The 22,017-nt window shown below is 43.0% G+C and overlaps 1 protein-coding gene across 3 annotated transcripts; it reads left to right on the top strand.

The window, feature by feature from the left end:
- The first annotated feature begins 674 nt into the window (after window positions 1-674).
- IDH1 (isocitrate dehydrogenase (NADP(+)) 1, cytosolic) lies at window positions 675-21,744 on the top strand. 3 transcript variants are annotated; one of them, XM_027565858.1, is made up of 10 exons: window positions 675-852; window positions 1,825-1,880; window positions 4,771-4,910; window positions 9,433-9,724; window positions 12,369-12,474; window positions 13,724-13,901; window positions 15,184-15,335; window positions 18,103-18,243; window positions 19,210-19,372; window positions 20,796-21,744. In XM_027565858.1, exons 3-10 carry the CDS (start codon window positions 4,789-4,791, stop codon window positions 20,884-20,886), a joined length of 1,245 nt encoding a protein of 414 aa, XP_027421659.1. In that variant the 5' UTR covers window positions 675-852; window positions 1,825-1,880; window positions 4,771-4,788; the 3' UTR covers window positions 20,887-21,744. The 3 variants fall into 3 exon arrangements, with proteins under 3 accessions (XP_027421659.1, XP_027421668.1, XP_027421677.1); XM_027565867.1 differs by lacking the exon at window positions 675-852 and adding an exon at window positions 948-1,283 and having other exon boundaries at window positions 20,796-21,207; XM_027565876.1 differs by lacking the exon at window positions 675-852 and adding an exon at window positions 1,602-1,626 and having other exon boundaries at window positions 20,796-21,207.
- Window positions 21,745-22,017: the final 273 nt, after the last annotated feature.

The following is a 22,017-nucleotide window of genomic DNA, read 5'->3' as shown; positions in this document are numbered from 1 at the left end:
GCCGGTCACGCTTCGCTCTCTGTAGGATTTTCCAGACAAGAATACTAGAGTGTGCTGCCATTTCCTTTTGCATTATTTATAGCACGCAATAGAAATTGAAATTATAGATACATTAGCTCTGAAGACCTAGTCATCGGCCGTGGGTGAAATTTACTGTAGAGTGCCTGCTTGCGCAACTGTTCAATTCTTTGCATTCCAGCTGTGCGGAGAAGCCCCCAAAGTGACTTCACGCTTGCCCTGAACACTCTTTGTGCCCGAGTGCGTTCCAGTCTATGGCACATCCGGAGTGTGCCAGGAACAGGATAGGTCCAAGCCGCGCGGTCTCCGGTTTGTCTTTATTGGAGACCTAGAAACTCACTCCGCCTGACTCTAGGTTGTTACAAAGCCCGGGGCGCCCCTTCGCGGCGTGGGATTCAGAACACCAGCGCCGGCGCGCCCAACACCCCAGCCTGCAGGTGGCAATCTCGTCCTTCAGCAGAAGAGGGGCGGCGGCGGAATCCAGCCGCGCAGCTGCCTCCGCCTTTCCCAATCCAAGCGCAAGGAAGGCGGGGCCACGGATTCGCCCCAAGTGGAAGGACCCGCCCCGACCCATGGCCCCGCCCATCTCGGGTGGTCGGCCCGCGGCGATTGGCGGGGGCTGGGGGGCGGAGCTCCAGGAGGTGGGCTGAGGGGGCCGGGCCCGGGTCTGGACAAAAGCCGGGAAGAGGAAAAGCCCTTCCTGGGTGGCCAGATTCTGGGTTTCTGCTGAGGCCCCGTGAGAAGCCGGAACATTTGGGCTCCAGCCGGGATTGCCAAAGTGGACACTGAGTGACTGTGTGCTCCCGGGTCATCGCCAACGTACCTTCCCCGCAGGTAGCCGCAGGCTTCGAGGGGCGGCCCCGGTCTCTGGCTCCTGCGAGAACGCTCTGTTAGTGGCTAGTGTGGGGAAAAGGACGCTCAGATCTTGAGTATGCTAGGGGAAGTTTAGCGGTGCGTCCTGGTCGCAAGGCAGCGGGGAAAAAAAGCCAGATAGTGGGCGTGGGAGAAGGAAATGGGAGAAAGACGGTGCTAGATGCCTGGTTGTGTAGGCGGCCCACTGTTAGGCATTGGAGGGTGAAACTGGGCAGGAGGAGGTGGCATGCGGTGACGTATGGAATGCCGGGTCTGCAGCAGAAGAAAAAACGGGCGGTAGGAATATGCAGGGACTCGTGGAAGACGAGTCTTGGGTTTAGGGGGAAGAAGACGAGCGGCCTCGGCTGTTGGAGGACTTGGGCGTGTGCATGGAACTGGGGCCGCCGGGACTGGTATTGCGGCGGGCTGGAGGCGTCCTTCTGGGGAGCTTGAAGGGGGCGGCGTGGGGCGGTCTCTAGGCCACCTGGTGGCTGCCGGGGGTGGAGGAAATGTCGCCGTCGGCATCTCCAGTTAAGGTGGAGAGGGGTTAAAGGTTCTGGCGCTCGGGAGGGAAGGGTCGGGCGTGGAATGAGGAACCCAGCTGGCTTCGGTTGCACAAGGGCCACAAAGAGGCATGCAGGCCAAGAGCCGGCTGGTCACAGCGTCCCCGAAGGACATGCAAACCTCAAGACTAGCTAACGGACGACGAACCCGGGCCGCGCCCACCGACGCGCCCTCCTCCGTGTGCAAGCAGGGGTATTTATTATACTTTATTTGGAAGGTGCATGCGGACCTAAAACTGCCCTTTGCCCCTTAGAGTGCACTCAGCACTGCACTTTAAAACAGATAAATAGGGCTGCCTGGCTTAAGAAAAAAAAAAAGCAGCTAAATTCTCCGGAGAAGAGTGCTGGAGTGCCTTGTACCTTATCTCTGTCTTCTGTTTTTTTGTTTTAGGATATAGGCTGAGTCTGCAAGATTGAGAGGAGTTGGGGTGATTAGAAATTGGAAAGGTGAGAATAAGTAATTCTTCCCCTTCTTTCATATGGCAATACTGCGTTTAACTGGTCGTGGAGGTCTTGGAGGTGGTCGGAGGCCCTGTAAGGGAATGACTCAGGAATTTTTCCACCAATAAATTGCAACTGTTTTGTTGTTTCTTTCAGTCTAGAATCTTCTCTGCAAGACACTTTTTTTTTTTTTTTGCACAGAAATTAGTGTAGTTCATGAACTCAGCGCCCTCCCCGCCCCCCGCCCCACCCCCAGAAGCAGCTCGTCTTAAACTACTTTGTGTTAGTTCAGGTTTATTTTCTATCATTGCACATGTGTGTCCGGAGAAGGCAGTGGCACCCCATTCCAGTACTCTTGCCTGGAAAATCCCATGGATGGAGGAGCCTGGTGGGCTGCCGTCCATGGGGTCGCTAAGAGTCGGACAGGACTGAGCGACTTCACTTTAATGCATTGGAGAGGGAAATGGCAACCCACTCCAGTATTCTTGCCTGGAGAATCCCAGGAACAGAGGAGCCTAGTGGGCTCCTGTCTGTGGGGTCGCACAGAGTCCGACACAACTGAAGCGACTTAGCAGCAGCAGCAGCAGCAGCACATGTGTGTCAGGAGATTGGAATTCAGCTGCTCAATAAATGAACTGGCTTGCTGGAAAAGGCCTTCCTTCTGAAATCAGGGTTTGGGTAAAGACAAAAAATCTGAGGGACTAGAGTAAAAAGTGAATTCAGTGGTATCTGAAGCCCACCCTCATAGGATTCAAATCTAGAAGAAATAAAATAGTGTCCTACAGTTTAGTAACCCAGGGTCTACAATAAAGCTTCACTTTTTAAATTAAAAGATGGTAAAAATGTAATGGATAAGTATCGTGAGGAAAACCTTTAATGTTTCAGTTATGCATTATGAAATATAGAAAGATTAATCAGAAAGTGTTTGCTCAACCAAAAAATATTATCACTTATTACTGAAATTTCAAGTTTGCTGTATGACTTTTTATTAACTGTATTTGCTGTTAAAGAAAAATAGCCAAGTCATAACTCTTGCATAATACTTCATAGGAATATGGCCTTGGAAATGTATCAAAACTGAGATAAGTGTGCTGCCTCTTTTTGTTTTGTTTTAAATACAAGGACAGATGTGACTGTGGGATCAGTATGATTAAATCATATATTTTAAGCTGTACTTTAAATTATACTTGAAATTACAAATGGGAAGTAGCTGACTCATTCACACCAGTGTGTTCACTCTTTTATTCTAGTTGAGTTCCAGATGGTCCCCCAGTAATGGTCTAGAGAACCTCCTAAATACTAATATAATAAGCAAAATCCCAGAATTGCAAATTGGGAAGTGAAAATGGGCCTAGAGGTTAGGAATATATCTTGGCTTGTCATGAGGAACCGAATTTAAAATATAAAGGCCAGACAACTTTAAGTCAACTTTTTGAGATAATGTTTATAGACCTCTTCCTTAATAATATTTTAAAGTCAATTCTCCTGACTTTCAGTCCTCAACTGTAAATTAATAGAATAAAAGCAATCTGTTGTTATCTTCTAAGGGGAAAAATTGTTTCCATTAAAGCACTGTGAAAGGGAACAGATACCTTTAGCAGGCTCAGTGCCTCCTCTTACTCTCAGGAAACATGCCTTTCTTTAAGCCTAAGCCCTATGGCAAACCCACTTAAGAATTCTTGCCTAGAGAATTTGGTGGACAAAGGAGCCTGGTGGGCTACAGTCCATGCGTTCCAAAGCATCAGACATGACTGAGCAACTAACACTTTCACTTTTTACAAAGGCCTTCCCAGGTGGGACTTATAGTTAAAAACCCACGAATACAGGAGACATAAGAAACACGGGTACAATCCCTGAGTCAGGAAGACCCCCCAGAGGAGGCCATGGCTACCCATTCCAATATTCTTACCTGGAGAATCCCATGGACAGAGGAGCCCAGGGGGCTACAGTCCAAAGGGTCGTGAAGAGTGGGAGGTGACTGAGAGCGTCCGTAGGGTGTAGCCCTGCTGTCTCTGGAAATCAGATTGATTTGTATCTGCTACCCTCACATCACAGGAAGACACCTCTTCCAGAACAACTCCAATCCTCTATCCCACCCACTGGCAGTTTGCATTTGCCCACTAATGACTGGAAGAATAGTCCAGGAGCTGGGATACCAAGGACAGGCCAGGGACATGTTCTGAGCAGTAGTCCTTCTCTATACATACAGATTGCTCTAATTGAGAAATCACTTTGTATTCAGTGTATCATCACCACTATCCTTTACTATCTCTAGGAAAATAGAGTTCCACCAGGAATTCTTCATCTTTCACTTGTAAAAAGACTTGATTAAATTTTCTTTAAAATGGGTCACTAGAACTTGTTGAATCTTGTTAAGGATAGTTGTTTTAACCAAAACAGCCTCTTAAAAGAGGGGAAATAGTAGTGCCCATCATTCTGTGCATCTTGAAGGCCTAGCACAATGAGGCATTGGATAGACTTGTTCAAATAAACATGATATTTTGGAAATAATCCCATTTGATAAGACAAACCAACAGTCAAGAATAAAGAATAGTGATTTACATTATTAAGGGCATGTGACAGGCTCCGGCTCCCCCACGCTCTCGTCAGATGGCCTTGGAAAGCTTGCTTTCTTTTAGCAAAGTAGAATGGAAAAACAGTTTCCATCTTACAGGGTTGTTGTGAGTGTTGACTCAGAAATCACACAAGAGGCATGTAACACAATGCTTTGTACAGAGAATGTATTCAATTCTAATGGTTAATGTAATTGTTATTAGCTTTCTGTGCAATCATGCTATTATGAATTGTTCTTTTTAGTAATCACCAAATTGTATTCTGCTTTTACACGGTAATGAAACAAATGATGAGATATGTGTCTTATGTTTTTTCCTCTTAGAGGTTTATTGAAATCAAAATGTCTCAAAAAATCCAAGGCGGGTCTGTGGTAGAGATGCAAGGAGATGAAATGACACGGATCATTTGGGAGTTGATTAAAGAGAAACTCATTTTTCCCTACGTGGAACTGGACCTGCACAGGTAAGTGAATCACTTTGCCAAGCAGCAAACTCAGAAAGCATAATCCCTGTGATTTCGGGGTCTAAATCACTTTTTTGCATAGATACCACTGTATCTTGTGAATAAAGCCTTGGGCGAGCTCATACGCAGAGAAAACGTAGAACTGGTGTGCCCCTGTGCAGAGAGCAGCTCTGACGGTAGTTGTTTACAGCAGAGTAAGGGTTTATTTTCAGGGCACCAAGAAGGGAGTGGAGACGAGTCTCAGATCCACTCCAACCTGATCTTTGAGTTGTTTTTGTTTTTATGTATTGTACTTTTGGGTGCGCTGGGTCTTTGTTGCAGCGCACTGGCTTTCTCTAGTTGTGGCGAGCAGGGGCTACTCTCCAGTGAGGATGTAGCAGCTCCTCAGTGCAGGGGCTTCTCTTGTTGCAGAGCACAGGGTCTGGGCACAGGGGCTCAGCAGTTGTGGCACATGGGCTTAGTTGCCCTGCTGCACGTGGAATCCTCTGGACCAGGGATCAAACCTGTGTTCCCTGCATTGGCAGGGGGGATCCTGACTACTGGACCACCAGGGAAGGCCTGCTGCTGCTGCTGAGTCGCTTCAGTCGTGTCCGACTCTATGCGACCGCACAGACAGCCCACCAGGCTCCCCCGTCCCGGGGATTCTCCAGGCAAGAACACTGGAGTGGGTTGCCATTTCCTTCTCTAGGAAGGCCTAAGGGTATTTTAAAATTGTGAAATTTCTGTGACTTTTCTTAAATGTTAGCTTCAGGGAAGTCAGGTTGCTTCCAGTTTACATTCTCATGGCTCAGGGGGCTGATCTTGTCCCTGGAGAAACAACTTGATTCTGTTGTTACTGATGATACCTAAATCACAATTATAGGCATTCAGAGTGTTGTCACAATAGCAGTTTTAGTCACCTGAGTCTGGTTGACTAGTGTTAAATTAATTCAGGATGGAGGTCAGAGGGGACCAGAGGAAAGAGTTTTAGATAGAGAGATTAATTATAATCTCCGAAGGGAACTCAATTTTAGGGGGACTGGGTTTCAAATATATATGAAATGAATCTTTAATTTTAACATAATACTAGAAATACTGAACTTGTCATTGTTCAGAAGAGAAGAATTGCGGTGGCAGCAAAGTGATTTCTCAGGTCTTTCCAAGCCTCTATTTCCTGCAAGGGTTTTGTTTGTAATAAATCAGTGGCCAAGAGTAACACTAGGTACTCTTTGCAGAGGGGAAGAGAATAGAGCTGCATGCCAAGTTGCTTAGTTGTGTCTGACTCTTTTCGACCTTATGAACTATAGCCTACCAGGCTCCTTTGTCCATGGGATTCTCCAGGCAGAATACTGGAGTGGGTTCCCATGCCCTCTAGAGGATCTTCCCAACCTAGGGATTGAACCCATGTCTTTTATGTCTCCTTCATTGGCAGGTGGGTTCTTTACCACTAGCGCTGCCTGGGAATCCTCTAATAAATCAATAAAGAATATAGTTAACACAGTTTTATCCTTTTGAAAGGATAAAGTATTTGGAAATGGCATCCCATTCCAGTGTTCTTGCCTGGAGAATCCCAGGGATGGGGGAGCCTGATGGGCTACCGTCTATGGGGTCGAACAGAGTCAGACACGACTGAAGCAACTTAGCAACTTAGCTGCTTAACTAGTCAGTGGACCTTTTTACCTGTTCATTCCTTGTCTTTTCTGTGTTTTATACAGTTATAGCACAGAATTCTCGAAGTTATCTAATACAGTCCCCACCTTTCAGGAGAAGTTCCCTAAACCATTTGTGTCCAAGACCCTGATGCTGGGAAAGATTGAGGACAGGAGAAGAAGGGGACAATAGAGGATGAGATGGTTGGATGGCATCACTGACTCAATGGACACGAGTTTGAGCAAGCTCCAGGAGATAGTGAAGGCCAGGGAAGCCTTCTGGTGGCTAAGCTGTTGAATAAGGGCTTCCCTGGTGACTCAGATGGTAAAGAATCTGCCTGCAATGCGGGAGACCTGGGTTGGATCCCTGGGTCGGGAAGAGGAGGGCATGGTAACCCACTCCAGTATTCTTGCCTGGAGAATCCTATGGACAGAGGAGCCTGGCGGACTAGAGTCCATAGGGTCGAAAAGAGCTGGACACGACTGAGTGACTTTCACTCACAAGCTGTTGATCGTGTCTATATTTCAACCTTGAGAAGGAACAAATACCTGCAGAGGTCCACAAGCACATAGGAAATGAAGCTTTTGAAACATTATCCAAATGATTAAAGAAACATTTTACAGATACCTTATATGGCAGTAGGGCTCCCCTGATAGCTCAGTTGGTAAAGAATCTGCCTGCAATGCAGGAGTGAAAGTGAAGTCGCTCAGTCGTGTCGGACTCTTTGCAACCCCATAGACTGTAGCCTACAGGCTTCTCCATCCATGGGATTTTCCAGGCAAGAGTACTGGAGTGGGTTGCCATTTCCTTCTCCAGGGGATCTTCCCAACCCAGGGATCGAACCAGGTCTCTCGCGTCGCAGGCAGACGCTTTACCCTCTGAGCCACCAGGGAAGCAATGCAGGAGACCCCAGTTCAATTCCTGGGTCGGGAAGATCCCCCTGGAGAAGGGATACACTACCCACTCCAGTATTCTTAGGCTTCCCTTGTCGCTCAGATAGTAAAGAATCTGCCTGCCATGTGGGAGACCTGGGTTCGATCCCTGGGTTGGGAAGATCCCCGGAGAAGGGAAAGGCTATCCACTCCAGTATCCTGGCCTGGAAAATCCCATGGACTGTATAGTCCATGGGGTCACAAAGAGCTGGACACAACTGAGTGACTTTCCTGTACATGGCAATAGGTGAATTTGCAGAACAATTCCCATGATAATAGCTACAAAGATTCTCTTTAGCCTAGAGGCATAAGGAGCTTTAAAGGACAGTCATTATACCTAGAAGGCAGAGTCACTGGCTAAAAACTAAAAAATTTTTGGAGACTTAAACAAGTGTAAGTAATTCCAAGATTGCTATTATTATTACATGATTGGTTCTTTTTGAGGCGAGTGGAATGATTCATTTGTTTTATTTTCTGTTGTCTAGACAGTGATTGGGACCATTTATTCATTCTTTTCGCTTAGAAGCAAAAAAACCCACTGATGTGCTGTAAGCTTCTTCTGATGAAAAATGTTTTCTATGAACGTGAATATTGCTGACTACTGCTGTTTGAGTTAGGAGTGGACTTTTTATAGATATTCAGCACTTCCTAAGTCAGAAGATAAGAGTGTCTTTGTTAGTGCTGATGAAAAAAAATTAATAATCAATCTAAGAAAGAAATGGAGAATTGTATTCATGTCAGCTTGAGTATTATAGCCCAAGAGACAGTCATTCAGAAAGCTCTGAGGACCATTCTGCCAACTTGGTCAAAGAGCAGTTACGTAAGTTTTTGAGACAAAGGGTTATAGGTCTTGTTGAAAATTTACACACAATCCACAGCTGTGCGTACAAAGTGACCCCTTAGAAGATTAAGAAGGAAGGATAGCCTGAGGAGGTCTGGAGGTTGACAATTAATACAGATTGACAATACACCCTCAAGGAGAGGGAGGAGGTGCGAACGGTTAAAACAGTTTGGAATTATTTTTATTTGGAAATATATCACCAGATTGGATGCCCTTTTGCATTTCCATCACAAGTAGTGGGATATCTAAAGGAAGGAAAATACCAGAACTGAAACGAAAGATTGAAGGGCTTGATGGTTCAGCAAATTTTGAAAGCTGAAAAAACTGGAAAACTTTTTAAGCCTTAGAGAACAAAATAAACTGTTACATTACTGTTTTGTTTTTCCTGCTTTTGACAAACTATTACCTACTTTAAGGTTTTACAGTCTTCTCTGCTCTGGACAACCAGCTTTCTTTCACAGACTGAATAACCTGCAGTCTGGGTGTTGGTGTATTTTAAGCTATAAATCAGTAGGCTATATAAAGTCATTGCTGGATTCCATTATTTATTCTATAAACTTCAGGCTTGTTTCCAGGAGAAAGACTTGCCTGAGATTTAGGGAAAGGTTCAACATACAGCTAATTGGCCTTAATAGTGATTAACATTTTTTGGCAGTGACTGTCTCAGCTGTAACTCCAACCACTTCAGTGCCAAACTGCAAGAAATCCTTTAAGTCCTTAGCTGCTTTATTTTTAGAGCACAGTATTTTCTAAGGGGAAAATAATACTTAGGTTTGGATTTTTATGCTAATCAGATGAAGAAAGTCTGCAGAAAGTAGTGGTAAAGAGTAGGCTGAGAGGAAAGAGTACAGTGGTTTGGTTTTTATTTCATTTCCTTCTCAACTGCTTCCCCCAACACAGTGTGTCCCAGTGGTTCAGCCCTTCTTAGAGGTTTTTTTAGTTGGCAGCCATCTTTGTGTCGAGGGTACACCAATGCTAAAACTCAGCAGATTTAGCTATGTATGGAGCCTTCACTTTCTGCAGGGCATGCATAGAGTGGTGCATGGGCATAGACGGGGAGTATCTTCAATCACCTGTAGGTGTGTCTGGAAAAGTTACGCCTTCAACCTTTCCCTCCCAGCTACGATTTAGGCATAGAGAATCGCGATGCCACCAACGACCAGGTCACCAAGGACGCTGCAGAAGCTATAAAGAAGTACAACGTTGGTGTCAAGTGTGCCACCATCACCCCCGATGAGAAGAGAGTGGAGGAGTTCAAGTTGAAACAAATGTGGAAGTCTCCAAATGGCACCATCCGAAATATCCTGGGTGGCACTGTCTTCAGGGAAGCTATTATCTGCAAAAATATACCCCGGCTTGTGAGCGGATGGGTAAAACCCATTATCATAGGTCGTCATGCTTATGGGGATCAAGTAAGTCGTGGTGGCGTGACTTGACTTTCCTTGTTCTTTTCTTGAGGCCTTTGATTGCCCAGCAGTTCTGATATATATGTGCTTTATTCTCTTTTGGTGTCTACTTCCATTAAGTGAGGTATGTGCTCAGTCACTTCAGTCATGTCTGACTCTTTGTGACTCCGTGGACTATAGCCCTCCAGGCTCCTCTGTCCATGGAATTCTCCAGGCCAGAATACTGGAGTGGGTAGCCTTTCCCTTGTTCAGTGGATCTTCCTGACCCAGGGATCAAACCCATGTTTCCTGCACTGCAGGCAGAATCTTTACCACTGAGCCACCAGGAAAGCCCACAAATGAGGTATAGAATTAAGAAATGAATATATATGTGTGTATATACACACACACATAGACATTTAGATAAAAGTAAATTTGGATAAACTTACAGGTACCTATCTCACTATAAATGACTTTTTTATAGGCGTGTTTTTGTTTTTTATCTTTTTATTATGTTAAACCATATGATACAGACATTTTCATATAATTTCCTGTGGTTTAACTAAATCAGTGGTTCAGCCAAACCAGGCTGTACAATAGGATCTTTTTATGGGCTTTTTGGTGTTTGTTTTGTTTTGTTTTGTTTGCCATTTAAAAAAAACCTTTTTTTTGTTTTAATTCCAATGCCTGTGTCCCACCCTACGCTAGCTAAATCTCAATTCCATGGTGTTTTAAAGCTCTCCAGGTGATTCTAATGTGCAGACAGAATTGAGAACTACCAAAGATTATTATATTAAACATGATCATTTCGTGCATAAAAGGACAAACTAACTCAGTAGTTGAAAGCAGTCTCTTCAGAACATTCCTCCTCGGGGGAATAAAAAAAGTCTAGTTTCTATACTAATGTACAATTAGGCTTGTTGCCAAATTAAACAGAAACATTACCAACTAAACAAAATAAAAATTCTGTGTTGAAACTAAAGTTTTAGACTTTCATAGAAAGCAGCTCATGTCTTAGAAGAGCCTTAAAAACAAGAGTCTCTGTCCCTGACACCCAGAGGCTTTGATGTCACCATCGTTAAAAATAGTATGGGCAGAGCAGACCACTCTCTGTTCCTGGGGGCTGGGTTACCAGGTCAATCCTTGAGCGGCAGTTCACTTTGTTCTACTGTATATTTCAGGATATCCCTTCATCCTGGCAATTCCCTTCACAGATAATTCTCAGAGGCTCAGAAGAGGGAATGTAAATGAGATTGCTTACAGACTCACTAGTCCTGGGAACATGGCTCTAAGTTGTATCCTTTTTTTCCTTTTCCCTTTTATAAAAATTATTGTGGCATCAATCACTGGAAGAATGGTCATTCTGTTTACTAAAGTCTACTAGATAGAAAATTGCAAGCATCTAGAAAGCATTTATGGTACTTTGACACCTTTTGAGAAATGAGAATCAATTACTACCCCTAAATATCAGAAATGTTCTGCATAGAATAGATATTAGTCTGTCATTATCTGACAGCTCTTCTTTCAGCTGTCTTTAGTATTGCCATAAACAAAGATAAATAAGTGTGACTGGCATCTGCTGGTACCTGACTCTGAAAGTATTCTAATCTAAGCCATTGAAGAAGGTACAAGGCAGCAAATATTGACATATGCCTAGTGTGGGCTGCGGATTTTTTTCCTTACCTGTGACAGAGGTAGCCGTCCTTAGAAGGCCCTTTCTTAAGGGTCATCAGCCTACTGCAGCTGCTTCCAGAATGATTGCTTTCTATGGGCAAGTCCTGGGCTGGGCCTTAGTAGAATGATGTTCATGAAGAGAGCAAGCCCTGAAGGTCCAAGGACCAGACCCTAAATGGGTTATTTGCATTACATCATAGTTGCTCCCTTGTAAGATTGATGGAAGAATCAAATGAGATAATGTGGGATACAGGTTAATCACTTAAAGTGTGTCTCATAGTGAGGACCAGGCATTAGCACTCTCAACATCATCTTCAATGCCATGCTGCACTTAATCACTCCGTCATGTCCGACTCTGTGACCCCATGGACTGTAGGCCATCAGACTCCACTGTCGGTGGGAATTCTCCAGGCAGGAATATTGGAGTGGGTTGCCATGCCCTCGTGGGGGATCTTCCCAACCCAGGAGTCAAACCCAGGTCTCCCACATTGCTGGTGGATTCTTTATCGTCTGACCCACCAAGGAAGCCCATCTTCAGTGCTACAGTTAGTATATTGTCATCCCCCAAGAGAAGACTTCCTTGAACTCCAGGTTATGGTCATTTCTCTTCCTCCATCTTCCAGTAGCATTTTTTATCTATGCCCGCTGTTGACATTTGGAAGCTCTTAATGTTGCTTCACTTTTGTATGACTTTGTTAGGTCATAGGCTTTGTAAGAGAGAATACTTTGTTACTCTCTTTCACACTCATATTTGTACTTGGAAAACTGCCCCTTACGTTGTAGGCACCTGATAAATACTGATTTCTAATGTGTACTCCTACTAACTAGCTTTGGGATTCTCTGGACCTCTTTATCTCCGTCTCTCAATTAGAAAGTTGGGCTACACTGTACTATTGTCCAAGTGTCTTCCAGCTCTGTATTCTATGGTTTTTTTTCCCTTCATGTAATTCTTGTTAGGACAGTTTGGCGATTTCTTTTCTTTTTTCCCCCTATACAGTATAGAGCAACCGATTTTGTTGTGCCGGGGCCTGGAAAAGTAGAGATATCCTACACACCAAGCGATGGATCCCCCAAAACGGTATACCTAGTACATAACTTCACAGGTATGTTTGTATTTTTCTTTTTTTTTTTTAACAGGCCATTTAGACAACGTTATCACCGGTTTTTTAAAGTTAGTTGCGTGGCTGCCTAAAAATACAACCTGAATCTATAGTATTTCCACAGGACTCAAAACCTAACATAAAAAAGTCATTGGCTTCCTGTGGCATAAAAGAAATTAGCCACTTAATTCACTTAATTGAAAATACAGGTAGATAATTATGCATCTCAAAACAGGGAGGGAAGGTTGACAGGAATCTGTTATGTGCAAATTACATAAATTAAATGTTAATAGCCCCAAATTGCCTGTTATATAATCCTACACTTTGGCTCTGGTAGGGTTTGTGTTTGAAAATGGCTCTTTTATTTATTTGCTGAAGTTTTTTTCTGGTTCTGAGTGTTTATTTTGTAAAAGTGGACTGTTTGGGTTTTGTTTTGTTTTGTTTTGTTTTTGCTTCTTCTCTTCCCTCGATTTTGCTGTTTCTAAGGTTCAATATGGCAAATCCCAGCCAAAAGTTGTTGAAAGAACAGAGGACTTTCCCCATTGTTAAGCTTGTTAAAAGAACTCACGTAAACAAAATCTCAAAATTTACCTAGCTGTTGTTCTTCTTGCCTCCTCTAAGTCATATCATTTTAAAGGAATCTAGTTCTGCCAGTTTCCGCACCTCTCTCATCCTTATTCCCAAACTGGCCCTGGGCAGTAGCTTGGATTCAAGTTCTAGCTTTCAGTAATAACAGAGTTCAACAGTAAGAGTTGTGAAACACCAGTGATTTGGCGCATGATTATTTCTGCCAAAGCAGAACCAACTTTCAGTATCCTCAAGGAAATGACAAGAATTTTCATTCTGTGTTTGAAATGTATTCTTAGTGACTGAAGGTTGAGTGCACACTTAAACCTTAAAAGACATGCTTGAAATTTTTTAAAGTGTGAAAAGAATTTAAAAATTATTTACCCCTTCTTCAGTGTGTTTCTGGTTCATATCAGTTCTTGGTATTTCAGGATCCAAAAGACCATGTTTTTCTCATGGGTATTGGCCTTTCAAAACAAGTTAGAATGTCCTTACCTAGAATTGTCTTTCCTCCAATTATGTGTCTCAGAAACGCATGGAATACTGAAATTGGAAGCCTGAACTCAGACATGAGAACTGGAAGCGGGCTATTTTGGTGGGGGGGGGGGGGGGGGGGGGTGGATTTAGACTTGCTACAGCTGTACCCTATTTACCTTTCTTTTTTTTTCTTGTTTTCCCCTCACAGAGAGTGGTGGTGTTGCCATGGGGATGTACAATCAAGATAAGTCAATCGAAGATTTTGCGCACAGTTCTTTCCAGATGGCTTTGTCTAAGAACTGGCCTTTGTATCTGAGCACCAAAAACACTATTCTGAAGAAATACGATGGACGTTTTAAAGACATCTTTCAGGAGATATATGACAAGTAACTACAGTTCTTTTTTTTCCTTTTTTTGGTCACAAATGGCGCCATTTATAGTATAGAATTTGTATGCTTATCCCTTTGATTCTGTGACAAATTGAGTGAAAACCATCACTATCTCATTAAGACAAGGACAGAACTGAGGTTTAACAAGGGTTGAAACAAAACTCTTGAGTTGCTTTTAGAAGGGGAATGTGTTCTCAGATAAATGTCCCACATTTTTTTCAGAGCCAGGATTATTTAATGTGTGAGTAAATGTGCCCTGTTAGTGATAGAAAGTTCTGATTTTCCACATGTGTAAGTTTCTGAATTGGGCCTATTCCATTTTCTTTCTTTGTAATATTTATTTATTTCACCAGGTCTTAGTTGCTCACGCAGGGTCTTTAGTTGCAGCACATGGAATCTAATTCCCCAACCAAGGATCAAACCTGGGGCCCCTGCACTGGGAGCTCAGAGTCTTAGCCACTGGACCACCAGGGAAGACCCCATTTCCATTCCTTCTGAAGCCCACTGTTATGATTTAAAACTCTCCTTTTTGAAATTCCCTGGCAGTCCAGTGGTTAGGACTCCACACTTTCACTGAGAAAGGTGTGGGTTCAGTCCCTGGTCAGGAAACTAAGATCTTGCAAGCTGTGGGGCACAGCCAATAATTTAAATAAAGAAAATAAATAAAACTTTGCTTTAATGGAGTTGTTTGAACTTAAATCTACATTTATAATCATTTTACATTCAACAGTGCTTGAGTACTTGTTAACTTTTAAGGTGGCATTCCTCCCTTTAGATACAAGCATTTAGACCAGGGCTGGGATTTTAGGTATCCTTCCCAAGACATTTTAATACCTCCTTCCATTCCCTATCTATATCAAACTTGGGAGCTGTCCAGGTTTCCTGAATGATACTGGGCAGTAAAATAGTCTTTCTCTACCCCCTTATATTCTTTTTTTAATATATATCCTAAGGCAAGCTCAATCCCAAGAAACCGGTGAGTAGTATATTGAAAACTGTAAAAGTAGTATTAATACTTGGAACACTGTCGTCTTGCTTAATTCTCACATCTCTGCCAAGTGGATGAAATCACCCTTACAGATGGGAAAATGGGAGTTTCATAGCTAGAAAATGAGTGGGCAGGGATTTCAGCCCATGTCTGTTAGATCCCCAAATTTGTGTTGCTTCCACTAAAACATGCTGCTTCCAGCCCCACCTCCAGCCTTTCAGAGAGGCAGATGGTATCCCAACAAAACCAATTTCCCTTGTCTATTGTTCTCTTCTCTTTCTCGTTTCTCAGGCAGTACAAATCTGAGTTTGAAGCTCAGAATATCTGGTATGAGCACAGGCTCATTGATGACATGGTGGCCCAAGCTATGAAATCGGAGGGGGGCTTCATTTGGGCCTGTAAGAACTATGATGGGGACGTGCAGTCGGACTCCGTGGCCCAAGGTAAGGAGCTGGAGGACAAGTGGAGGTGAGGCTTGGCCTGCGGCCAACAGGTGGTGCCCAGGTGTGGGAAGAGGGATTCTGTAGCCATTGGTAAAGCTCATGAAATGGTAGCACTGCGAGACATTCAGGTCCATCTTCTCAGCTGACTGATGAGGAAAGTAAGCTCAGACTAGGTAGGCGACTTCTCTCAGGGGTGCCCAGGAAGTAACTCAGTGGGGTTGAATCTCCAGCCTTAGATGTTAACACAGTTTATGTCTCAACTCTTTTCCCTCTTAAGTTTCACTGCCTCCAATGGGCAGCCCAATCACCTAATCTGAAAATCACTGTTTTCCCTGCCTTCCAATAAGAATGTAAAACACTAGGGGACTCGGGAGAGAAGGGGCCAGGGTTATAACCAAGGGGCCTCCCTCCCAAGAGCCTGTTCATCCCATGACTGGTACAAATTACATCCCTCTTGCCAGCCTTGACAGCTGTTCCATACCACGTAAAACATATGTGTTTACTGCTGAGCTCTAAACACATGAAACTGAGCAAAGAAGCAGAAATTCCAGAAACCAGGAGCTTCATGCCAGAGATAAGGACCAGAAGAGCAAAAGCTCTCTCTTCCCTGCCTTCCTCAGTGCTAAGCTGTCCTTCAATTTCAGTTACTCATGAAGCAGTGTGCACTGAATTTCCCTAATGAATGTTTGTGTTCACTTCAGTTGCATTTGCTTTTCCCCAGGAAGTACTACTTTTTCTTTCTCTTGTGAAAAGTTAATCATTGCTATCAGTTTGAAAATCAGTAGATCTGCCTGGTTAAAGATAACTTTGATGTCAGATAAATGAGTTACCCAGGTCTTTCTTTACCCTCCTTCTGTTTCTCTTGTGTGCTGTGTGCTGTCACTTCAGTCATGTCCAACTCTGAGACCCTATGGACCATAACCTGCCAAGCTGCTCTGTCCATAGGATTCTCCAGGCAAGAATACTGGAGTGGGTTGCCATGCCCTCCTCCAGGGGATTGTCCTGAGCCAGAGAGAGATCCAACCCACATCTCTTATGTCTCCTGCATTGGCAGGCGCGTTCTTTATCACTAGTGCCACCTGGGAAGTCATCACAGTCGTTTGAATGCAGCAGAGAAAGGAGTTATCTTTGTGATGGAATTATCACAAAGCAAGGAGAGCAGAGTTCTTAGAATGGGCCCAGATCATCTCATGGTTTCTAAATGTCCTCATGGCAATAAGAGGGTATCTGGAGGGATATCGCAAATGTTATTGTCAAGCTGTGGAGGTTCAAGGGACTTCAGAGCAAGAATGCTGCAGTGCAGTGTCCAGCCATGCACTGATAAGATACCTGGAACCAAGACTCTGTCTGGGCAGTGCCTGCAGATAAAGGTGACTTCAGCAAAGCAGATTAAAAGACAGCAAAGCTGTCCTCACATGCATTCTTTTCTAGAGGCATGAACTACTTTGGACTCAAACCAAACGTTTTATTTCTGTCCTCAGTTTTGACAGTGGTACCAACTAGTGTCTCATGGATAAATAGATAGACTATCACCATGGATATGGCCCCAGACATCTCCAGTCAGTGAATATTTGAGCCTCTACTGAAGCCTCATACCAACATAGTGATAGGAAAGGAGCTGCTAATTCAGTACAGAAATTGCTAATTGTACTCAAAGAGTTTATTAAGTTTTTTTCCTTACTTTCAAAAAAAAGGTGGCAGCCTATTATAAATTTGCATTGTTAACTCCACAGGTACTATTAGGAGGTAGCAAAAATGGCGAAAAGTGTTCTTTGAATTTGAGTGTAAGAAAAAAATGAGTAAAAGAAGGAAAGTCAATCACATGGACTTTAAAGTTGGTATTTGGTTCTCTGACTAGGAAACCACAGAACAGAATCGTTCTGGTGAGGCTGTAAAGGAGAGCAGGGCCGAGTGGGAGGTGCTCAGATCCATCCTATTCTGCTTTGAACCAGCTTTCTCTTCCCAGTCCCGCGTGAGCCTGTGAGCAGTTTGGTGGCTGGAGACAGCTCCTGAATCTTTATTTTCCCAGAATAACAGAGCATCTGCACAAGAGCATAACAGTAATATACTGAACTCTTATTCTCTGGAGGGTAGTATTCTAAGGAATAAGAATGTGTTTTCCTTTCATATATAGTCATGAATATATGCATATATATCTAATGCTCACAACAGCCCTATGAAGTAGGTGTTTTTATTATTCTCCCCCCCCTCCTTTTTTAAAGATGTGTTTATGGATTTTTATTTTTGGCCACGCTGGGTCTTCATTGCTGCACTCAGGCTTTGTCTAGTTGTGGAGAGTGGAGGCTTATCACTGGTGGCTTGTGTCGCTGCAGAGCACAGGCTCTGGGGTGTGCAGGCTTCAGTAGCTGGCGCACTTGAACTTAGTTACTCCTCAGCATGTGGGATCTTCCCGGGCCAGGGATTGAACCTGCTTCTCCTACACTGGCAGGTGGATTCTTATCCACTGTACCACCAGGGAAGCCCTGCTATACCCATTTTACAGGTAAGGAAACTGAGCCACAGTAGCTAGGAAGTCATGGAACTAGGGTGGAATACAGGCAGTCAGACCATGAGCAGGTGCCTCTGAAGTAAATAAGTGAGGAAAAACATAGCCTTTTCTGAAAGGCAGAAGAATGATGACTCCATGCACCCACGTTTATTTTGTCCACTGAGTCCTGTCAAGATGAAGTCCTTTTCTTTTCCTCTCTGGGAGACACAGTGCTCTTCCTACACTTGAATCCCATCCTTCATATTCTGCCGCTCACAGGTTATGGCTCTCTCGGCATGATGACCAGTGTGCTGGTTTGTCCAGATGGCAAGACAGTAGAAGCAGAGGCTGCCCACGGGACTGTAACCCGTCACTACCGAATGTACCAGAAAGGACAGGAGACATCGACCAATCCCATTGGTAATATAGTGTTGGCTGCTACATTGATTTCCAACCAGAATAGAAATCTCCAAAGGGACTCCAACATGTGTTCCTTTGGCTGCCCAATGCTTTGTGTATAAAACCATCACCTAACAGCTGATTTGTCCTATCAATAAGAACTGCTTTAATATGTTTCTTAAAATATACACAATATATGCTTTTCCATTTTGTGGGAGAATATATATTACAGAGAAGAATGTTATCAACAAGCATTTTCCTTTTCCTTTTCTTTTGCTGCAGTGAAACATCACATGTGGCTGAGAATCTAAAGCCACATTGACAGACCCCTAACTAAATTTCAAGGACAATACTTTTTTTTAATTAATTTTGTTTTGTTTTTGGCTGTGCTGGGTCTTTGTTGCTGTGCACAGTCTTTCTTTAGTGGCAGAGAGTTGGGGCTACTCTAGTTGCAGTGTATGCACTTCTCGTTGTAGCGGCTCCTCTTGTTTCAGAGCACGAGCTCTGGAGCATGGGCTCAGTAGTTGTGGCACACAGGCTCAGGTGTCCATGTCATGTGAAATTCTCCCAGACCAGGGACTGAACCCACGTCCCCTGCATTGGCAGGTGGATTCTTAACCACCGGACCACCAGAGAAGTCCTCAAGGACAGTACTTTAAAAACAGATTACAGCCTGGAAAGAGAAGAGACCAGTACAGACGAGATAAAAGAGGTTGTGACCTATTCCAAATTAGTAAGTTCCCTACCATGACTATATGCTTTCTTAAAGCTACAAAATCCAAAACATTTCCTGTACAAAAATGCAGGGTTTTTTTTTTAAGTTTCTATTTGATAAAATATTTCCTGAAACTTACAGCTCATGTGAATAGCATCCAATGAAATCAGTCACCTAAACAAAAGAAATATTCTATTTTGTCAAACAAAGACTTGGGAATATTTCTAATCAGCATGATTGAATTGTTTTTTTTTATTCCCCCTGTATTTCAGCTTCCATTTTTGCCTGGACCAGAGGCTTAGCCCACAGAGCTAAACTTGATAACAATAAAGAGCTCAGCTTTTTTGCAAAGGCTTTGGAAGAAGTCTGTATTGAGACCATTGAGGCTGGCTTCATGACCAAGGACTTAGCTGCATGTATTAAAGGTTTACCCAAGTAAGTATAGGATGCTGTAAGCTCTGTGGTCAAATTACCATTTATCCTTACTGGGCTCAAAACATCAAGTGGTTTCTGGAGTTACATGAATTATGATTTGTCATCTGGTTCAAGAGTCAGGAGACATTATCTGTAAACTGTCAGATAATAAACATTTCAGGCTTTACAGAACATATGGCAAGTATTGAACTTTGCCTCCACGGGAAAGCGGGAAAGCAGTCAGTGGTGATACAAGAGCTAAGGGGAGTGGCAGTGTTCCAATCAAACCCTGTGTACAGAACCAGGCTGCAGCCTGGACTGAGTTCATGAGTCAAGCTGTAGTGTGCTCACCCCTGATCTAGTTGGCAGTCAACTGGGTGGCAAGGTTCTGCTTAATATAACAAAAGTACAGACATTTTGAAACAAAGGGACCTCCAAGACTGTTTTATTCCACCTCTTTATCTTCAATTTAGTAAGAAAAGTAAGCAGCACAGGTACAAGATGTCCAGTTGCGTGTAGTCCCTTCCTTAAGTATCTGTAGCCGACCATCAGATAATCGTTTTGCCCAGGACTTTTTTGAGAACATGGTAGCCTGTATCCCAGCTGAATTAGCTGCTATTCAGGGATTTCCTCCCTCAGTCAAAGCTGGCTACTATGGCACATGTCAAGAAACAATACTAAAAAACAATAAAATTCTCTAAAGCAATTATCCTTCAATTAAAAAATAAATTTTTAAAAAAAGAATTGATACTAAAATCTAACACCAATCCCATGTCTCATTCGTGGGTCCTCAGAGATCTCTGTTAGGGTCAGTATACATCAGTCATGGGGATATACTCCATTACTACATCTTTCTTATTTTAAATTTTCAGCAAGAATACAATGTCTGAAATGTTCGTATCAGTGTGTTACTTTTAAGCCTACTTGGATAGGCACCTGTCATCAGGATTATGAGAGCCAGTCCATTGTCTTTTGTTTTTTAAGAAAGACAAAGGTAGATACAAGAGCACCAGAGTGGTTTTTTGTTTGTTTAATTGTTTGAGGACATGTGACAATTTGTAGGGATATAAGTAAAAAGATGACTGTACCTGGATATGTTCAGTTATTTTAATGAAGAATGAGAAATAAGTAGGATGATTTCAGTCTCCCAGGCATTAGTCTGAATGAAGCTCTGGGGCAGCTTTACTCTTAAAGCTACAAGACCAGGAACCCCTGGGAGTGTGTGTGTGTGGCCTGGCTCCACTCAGACTGCCTGTAGCCTGGGTCAGCCCCTTGAACAGTAAATGCAGTCATCAGCCATAAACTTGCAGCTTGTTAACATTAATCACTTTTCTTCTAGAAATAAATAGAATGCTACTTTAAGTAGCATGTCCCAGACTTTTCCTCTACCTGCTACCAGATCAGAGACAAACTAAATTTCCTTCTTTTTTCCTTCCTCTATTAGCGTGCAACGTTCTGACTACTTGAATACATTTGAGTTCATGGATAAACTCGGAGAGAACCTGCAGTTAAAACTAGCCCAGGCCAAACTTTAAGGTCGTTTCTTGTCTTTGGAGGATATTTTTTTTCTGGTAACTAGGGTCTACTGGTTTACATTTTTCTCTATAACTCTCAAGGGTAAAGGCAAAATCAATTTTGTAATTTGTTTAGAAGCCAGAGTTTATCTTTTCTATAAGTTTACAGCCTTTTTCTTATGCATACAGTTATGCCACCTTTGTGAACGTGGCCGGGGACTTTTTTTTTAATTTTATTTTCTACTAATAGCCTAGGAATTATTTTTAATGTCCACTTGTACTCACTGTCACTTTTTCTCATGTGCTGAGATCAATGACCAAAATGAACAGTGCTCAAAAGGATAAACTATAGCCACGGTATTATTCCCTGAAATTGTATAAAGTAGAGATTCATTCCTTTTCCCGCTTTCCATGGCCTGGGGCCATGGATCATTCTAATGTAACAGATATCTCATTATTTGCAGTAGAAGCTGCATGTTAGACTTGCATATGATTTGAAATGAAGAGCATGGCCGTAACTAAAACGTGTTGAAGATTCATCTTTGTTAAGAGCTCTAGTTGAATCTTTTAAAAATACTAAATATTTTTGAGCTCCTTGGAGAATCCAGAAGAAATACTACCTGGGTGGTGGTGGGGTGGGGGTTGTCCTCTGTGTTTGTCTCCTGCTCCTGGCCTTGTGTGGCCTAAGTATTTTGCGACCTTGAACAGCATGTTTCATCCAAGTGCAATAATACAAGCTGCACCTTTTTTTTGGACCTCTGCTGGCCTCTTTTATTTCCTTTATATAAATGTGATTTTTCAGAAGTTGATTGTAAACACTATTCTAGTCCTGTTCTTCATCTAAACTATCGATTTTAATTAAAATTCACTGCTAATGAACTAGTCTCCTGAGTTTTTATTTATCGACTGTATTGCAGGTGCCCAGAACCCTGCTAGATCCTAGCCATAGGAATTTGGTTTTAAAAAAAGTCTCTGCCCTCAAGGAGTTTACTGTGGGGGAAAATGGTTAGGTAAACAGATAGTAAGATGTGGATTCTACAGAGAGAGGGAAAGAACACCAAAGATCGAACAAAAAGGGAACAAAAGGGAATATTAGGGAATTGAGTCTATGTGTATGCCGAGGAGTTTAGTATTATTAGCATATAAGTTAAT

The sequence above is a fragment of the Bos indicus x Bos taurus genome, chromosome 2 (assembly GCF_003369695.1).
Source record: "Bos indicus x Bos taurus breed Angus x Brahman F1 hybrid chromosome 2, Bos_hybrid_MaternalHap_v2.0, whole genome shotgun sequence".
NCBI lineage: Eukaryota > Metazoa > Chordata > Mammalia > Artiodactyla > Bovidae > Bos > Bos indicus x Bos taurus.
Note: the sequence above shows the minus strand (reverse complement) of the source record. Positions and strands in the feature narration are given on the sequence as shown.